The sequence below is a fragment of the Anarrhichthys ocellatus genome, unplaced genomic scaffold (genome assembly GCF_004355925.1).
Source record: "Anarrhichthys ocellatus isolate YVR2014 unplaced genomic scaffold, GSC_Weel_1.0 scaffold3023, whole genome shotgun sequence".
Taxonomy (NCBI): Eukaryota; Metazoa; Chordata; class Actinopteri; order Perciformes; family Anarhichadidae; genus Anarrhichthys; species Anarrhichthys ocellatus.
In genome coordinates this window covers 1-6,367 of record NW_022282997.1, presented here as the reverse complement: position 1 = coordinate 6,367, position 6,367 = coordinate 1, and the positions used below count along the sequence as shown (strand labels likewise).

The window sequence follows — 6,367 nt, the reverse complement described above, 5'->3', positions numbered from 1 at the left end:
ACACACACACACACACACACACACACACACACACACACACACACACGCACACACACACACACACACACACACACACACACACACATACATATGTATACACGCATATATATAAATACATGGTGTATCTGTAGCTATAGAAGAAGAAAACAAACCTTTCCAGCACACAGCATGTTTGATGTGTCGACTGTTTCTTCCACAGGTTTGAACTCAACAATGACCTCAGCATCCTGATGTGTGGAGAATCAAACAGTCCGTGTTACGACTCATTATTAAGACCAATAGAGCTGAAACCATCACTTATTATGGATTGTGCTGCTTATAATACCTGGTTATAGTCGGAGGCGCTGCCTATGTCCATGTTATATGCATTAATAATAAATAAATACATAATTTCGTCAGCACTAGATTCCTTTCAAAGCTCTTGCATAATGACTTTCTAAACTGTATGCTCTGGTCTCAAACCTCAGCATCTGCAGCGCTTTGAGAAGAACACGTAGAGCCGTGAATACGACAGCGAACACACAGCCGGCTAACAAACTACAGGCCGAAGACTAGAAGAGGTCGGACTCAACAGTGTGGTGGAGCTTCAGAACATAAAGCGTAAAAGAACTGATGAGAACAGTCCGTGTGTGAGCTATGAACAGAGGAACAACAGCGAGGAGTTAACCGGTTACCTTGTCAACAATCCGAAGAGAGCCCGAGACGAGTAAATCCTGCTCGATGGCGTCTTCATCGCTGCTCGGATGGATGAAGACTCCTTCGTGTTCAAATATGATCTGTGTGACAGACGTCCTGGGAGAGTTAGATCCACTTTCATCATTTCATATTCAGGTAGTCATGAACTTATGTCTGTGCTCCTTCTGAGAATGAACACATTCTTCTGTGTTTAACATGATTTGTATGAAATATGATGTTCTTACTTGCTATATATTGTTTTATTTTACATTCCCCATGTTCCATAGATTATTGCTCTTGTTTATCAAACGGTTACTTTACCAATATTCATGTGATTATTCAGTGACCTGATATAATATGAATAGATACATGTATTTTATATACTATCTCAATCTGTAGACAATTTCACCAAATGTTTATTGTTAATGTTTTAACAAAGTGGTGATATTCAAAGAACTTATATTATATAACAATATTTTATACCATAACAACTGTTTCACTCGTTAATGTAAAGCTATTATATATTTATATCAGATTATAACATTTTTTTCATTTTGTAAACAAGATTAAAAGTTTGTTCTAAAAAGGCACAGGTGAAAAATGTCTTCAATAAATATCAAAATATAGTTTATTTACCTTTTATGCTACACATTTGATGTGATAAACTTGTCTCCAGGTCAAAGATCTCCACATAACAACACATCTATTGACCCCATTTTAAAAGCTTCAGTTTAATTATTAAATAACTTTACATCCACAGGACTCTGTCACATTGTATTCATTATATTTCATAGTGTTTTTACTGTTGTCTCATTGGTTCATCATGTCATGAAGACAAAGACACTTTTCCACATTGTGGACAATAAAGTTTCCAACAAACCTATAACTATATTATATATTATCCTATATAAGTAACCCTACCCAGGAAACAGAGTCACAACTCGGTGTTACAACTGGTGTTTATGTTGAAGAGTCTGTGAGGATTCATTAAAAACCTTCTTGTTGATCAGCTGGTACAGTGATGAGCATCACGTACAGAACGTGTGTAGCTCAGTGAAGCAGGTGTTTAGACAGTAAACAGATGTTAGTTAGCCTGCTAACGGTAGCTGTTAACGAGCAGATACACTTTAGGCTAACTAAAGATGTGGTGACAGAATACAGTCACGGGTTAGGGTCACACAGGGTGACGTTAGCAACATGCTAACGTTAGCACAGCTGTTAGCATGTAGGAGCCTCCGCTAGGTGTTGTGTATCTATAAACTACATAAACAGACGGGTTTAGGTCACTGCTGTGCTCTCGTGGCATCGCTGGTGATGTCGTCACACTACAGCTAGCACATCGGCTAATGCTAGCTAGCCTGAGCTAACCGCTCAGCTGGTTAGTGAACTCTATAAACTAATACAAACATATATATGTATTTACAGTATACATACATAACATACAACTGTATAATCTAAACTTGTATAACATATATTTACATGTGTTTCTACCTTTAGGAGAGAGTCCGCCGCCATGTTGTCGCCTTCTCTCTCTTGATGACGTCAGCGGCTCACGTGCCTGTCAACTTCCAAAACAAAACGGACAAGTCAGCTTCCGGTGGAGAGCATTGGCAGGCATGCGCACTAAGTCTTCACACATTTTCAGTTTATTATATTAAATTATGTTATATTATATTATATTATATTAATTATATATTATATTATATTATATTATATTATATTATGTTGTATTATATTATGTTATATTATGTTATGCTATATTATATTATGCTATATTATGTTATATTATATTTTATTACATTATACTATTACATTATATAATATAATGTAATGTATTATGTGAAATAACATATAACACATAACATATAACACATAACATTTAACATATAATACATAACATATAACATAACACATAACATATAACACATAACACATAACATATAACACATAACATATAACAGATAACACATAACATATAACATATAACAGATAACATATAACACACAACATATAACATATAACATATAACAGATAACAGATAACATATAACATATAACATATAACAGATAACAGATAACATATAACAGATAACATATAACATATAACCCTGCTACACTGTTGTTTGTTTGCTGTGGTTAATCTTTGCACTACTGTTAGTTTAGCTTAGTTAATAATACCATACTATTTCATCGTATATACTGTGCATTTTTTATATTTGTATATATTGTGCATTTTTATACTTTATACTTTAATTTTTTACTCTGTTACTTTAATTGCTTTAGTATATTTTTTGCTGCTGTAACAAACAAATCCCCCCACAGGATGAATAAAGTATCCATCTATACATTTTATATTATATTACACTACATTATTTTATAATATATATGATTGTTGTACATTATAATAATTTATAAATGTGTATAGTTTAGTTTTTTTTTAACATGTTTTGAGATGTAATTATCTTCATGAAGTTCATCTCGACGTCACCAGTACAATTATGGATTTAGAGAGCGTTATGGATTCAGCTGTTAGAGTATTTCATTTGTATTATTATTATTAAATTAATATTATCATTAAAAGAAAGACATACTCTCGATGTAAGTCCCATGACATCACGCGACGGACCAGGAAGCTGGAACTCCCGTCATCCGGGTCCCTTATATGGGCAGCTTCCGGTCTGGTCAGTCTCGTGAGCGTTGGATGAGAGCAGAGCGGAGAAGCAAGCTAGCTTGCTAGCTAACTGTCAGAGCGGACCGACTCGTTACCGACCGTCTGTCCGGTGAAACATGAACTATTTACCGTCTTATTTACCGTATTCAGCTCGATGAGGTTACAGCCGCAGGGTTAGGGTGAGTTTTAAAACAAGATGGACGTAAACAGAGAGGAGGGCGAGCTGGAGGACGGAGAAATCTGCGATGATGAGACCGAGGAGAGTGTTCCTCTCCGGCGGGGGGATGGTAACGTGAGGCCGGGACCAGGAGCTCGTGCTCGGACACGAAAACCTCACCAACGGCCTCACAACGTGGAGCAGCACGTGGCTCCGGACCTCCGGCTCCTGATGTCTTATAACCGAGGACCTCACGGTCCGTTCCCTCCGAACCACCGGCAGCAGTGTGGGCCGAGCGGGCCCGACCGGCCTCCTGGTTCCTCCACCACGACGCCTCCTCTGGGTCTCGGTCCTCACGGAGACCAGAGTCCGAGGACCAGTTTCTGGGAGCGGAGCCACGGAGCTCTGGGCCGGTTCAGGCCGAACGGTGGACGGGGGTGCTGGAACCGTGGCAGAGGTGGTAACAACCGAGGAAACATCAGAGGAAACATCAGAGGAGGTGGTAACAACTTCGGTCCCTCCGGTCGTTACGGGCCCGGAGAGAATAAAGACTCTCCCTCGAGGAAACGTATCCTTTCACCGGCTCGGTAATAGATTTCGTGTGATAGAAACCTACTGATTCAATTAGAATACAGGCCTATATGATAATAATGATTAAAATAATAATAATGATAACGATTACAATAATAATAATGATTACAATAATAATAATGATTAAAATAATGATTACAATAATAATAATGATTATTAAAATAATAATAATAATGATTATTAAAATAATAATGATAATTCTTAAAATAATAATGACTAAAATAATTGATAATGATGATAATGATTACAATAATAATTATTAAAATAATAATAATGACTAAAATAATAATGATAATGATTACAATAATAATTATTAAAATAATAATAATGACTAAAATAATAATGATAATGGTTACAATAATAATAATAATAATAATAATAATAATGATTCAAATAATAAAGCTGTAAACAGTGGAATACTAACAGGAGGTGATAATAATAATAAAAGAGAATAATGATAAAGCTGTGCATGGTGGATGTTATATCGTGATAAACTGTGATGAATGAATGAATGTTTAAATGAATGAGTGAGCGATCAGATGAAGGTCTTTCTTTAACCGTGGTCCTCAGAGAAGCAGGCGGGGAGGAACCAGAGCAGGAAAGCTGCTCACAGTGTCTCTAAACCAGAGACCAGTGTTGACGAGTCCTTCGAGGACCTGCTGTCCAAGTACAAGCAGATCCAGCTGGAGCTGGAATGTATCCGCAAAGAAGAGACCATGGCCCTGGAGCCCATGGGGTCCCCCAGAGCCCAGACCCTCGACAACACTGCCAGTATTACACAGAGCCGACCGGCTCCCGGACCAGCTCCTGGATCTGCTCCTGGACCATCTCCTGGATCTGCTCCTGGACCATCTCCTGGATCTGCTGCTGTACCAGCTCTTGAACCTGGACCAGCTCCTGAACCTGGACCAGCAGCAGAGGACCCATCAGAGCTGGAGACGGTTGAGGAGAAGAAAGTGTTCCAGGCGTTCAACATCAAACCTCTCCGTCAGAAACTTCCTTCTCCTGCCGCTCTGGAGGAGCTGAAGAGGAAGCGTGATGACCAGGAGGGAGGAGGCGCTGATGACCAGGAGGGAGGAGGCGCTGATGACCAGGAGGGTGAGTGAACAGGAAGTCCCTACAAAATAAGTGTCTAACGAGGCTTTTACTGGATCCTCGGGGACAGTAATCATGTTGAACCCGTTCACACTGTCTTTCTTGAGCAATGACATGTCTTTACTCTTTTAGTTAAACATATATATTATTTAATGTTTGTTGCAATGTCCCTCTATTCTATGACATTTTATAAACTAAACAAGATCAGTATTAATAAAAGATGTAAAAAAACAAACAATTGAGATGTTGAATCTTGAGTTTCATTTGAAAGTCTCACTTCCTGTGTGTCTCACCAGGTGATGAAGAGGAAGAAACGACACCAGATGGAGCGGAAACAGAACAAAAAGCCGAAGAAGAGTCAGAGGACATGAAGAAGAAGTGTTGCAGCGAGGAAACTCACGAAGAAGAGAAGGAGAAATCTAAACAGACGTGTTTGTGTCGCAGAGAATCATCGGCCTCCAGTGAGGACTCTGCCATCTCTCCTGACAAGGTGAGGGGGGGGGGGGGGGGTCGTATTACATACCAGTATACAGTACACGTATATATTACTAGTGTCCCGTACATGAGCTCTGTACCAGTGTCTCTTGTCCCGTACTCTTCAAGAAGTGCTACCCTGAGCCTTCCACTCACCACTTACTGTATTCATATTAGTTTGTTTCTGTACGTCTGCTCTGTTTTATGCTCTGAGATGATTGTTTAAAGGAGATGCACTTATGACTTCTGGTGACGAGTAGTTCTCTTGAATGCCGATGTTGAATACACTTATTGTAAGTCTCTTTGGATAAAAGCGTCTGCTACATGACTAATGTAATGTGCTCCGTGCTCCGTGTCCCGTGTCCCGTGCTCCGTGTCCCGTGTCCCGTGCTCCGTGCTCCGTGTCCCGTGCTCCGTGTCCCGTGCTCCGTGTCCCGTGCTCCGTGCTCCGTGTCCCGTGCTCCGTGCTCCGTTACCCGTGTCCCGTGCTCCGTTACCCGTGTCCCGTGCTCCGTTACCCGTGTCCCGTGCTCCGTTACCCGTGTCCCGTGCTCCGTTACCCGTGTCCCGTGCTCCGTTACCCGTGTCCCGTGCTCCGTTACCCGTGTCCCGTGCTCCGTTACCCGTGTCCCGTGCTCCGTTACCCGTGTCCCGTGCTCCGTGTCCCGTGCTCCGTTACCCGTGTCCCGTGCTCCGTTACCCGTG

General features: G+C 40.5%; 1 protein-coding gene and 1 long non-coding RNA gene across 2 annotated transcripts; one reads left to right on the top strand and one right to left on the bottom strand.

The window, feature by feature from the left end:
- Positions 1-89: 89 nt before the first annotated feature.
- LOC116378701 (uncharacterized) lies at positions 90-2,239 on the bottom strand. The gene is made up of 3 exons (XR_004212325.1): positions 2,167-2,239; positions 675-776; positions 90-227 (listed from the first exon to the last, which is right to left on the bottom strand). It is a non-coding gene; the product is annotated as an uncharacterized LOC116378701 (long non-coding RNA).
- Positions 2,240-3,350: 1,111 nt separating this feature from the next.
- Positions 3,351-6,030, top strand: LOC116378700 (zinc finger C3H1 domain-containing protein-like). Its single transcript, XM_031840610.1, has 3 exons — positions 3,351-4,070; positions 4,664-5,191; positions 5,485-6,030. The coding sequence occupies exons 1-3, from the start codon at positions 3,542-3,544 to the stop codon at positions 5,886-5,888; spliced, it is 1,461 nt and encodes a 486-aa protein (XP_031696470.1). The 5' UTR covers positions 3,351-3,541; the 3' UTR covers positions 5,889-6,030.
- Positions 6,031-6,367: the final 337 nt, after the last annotated feature.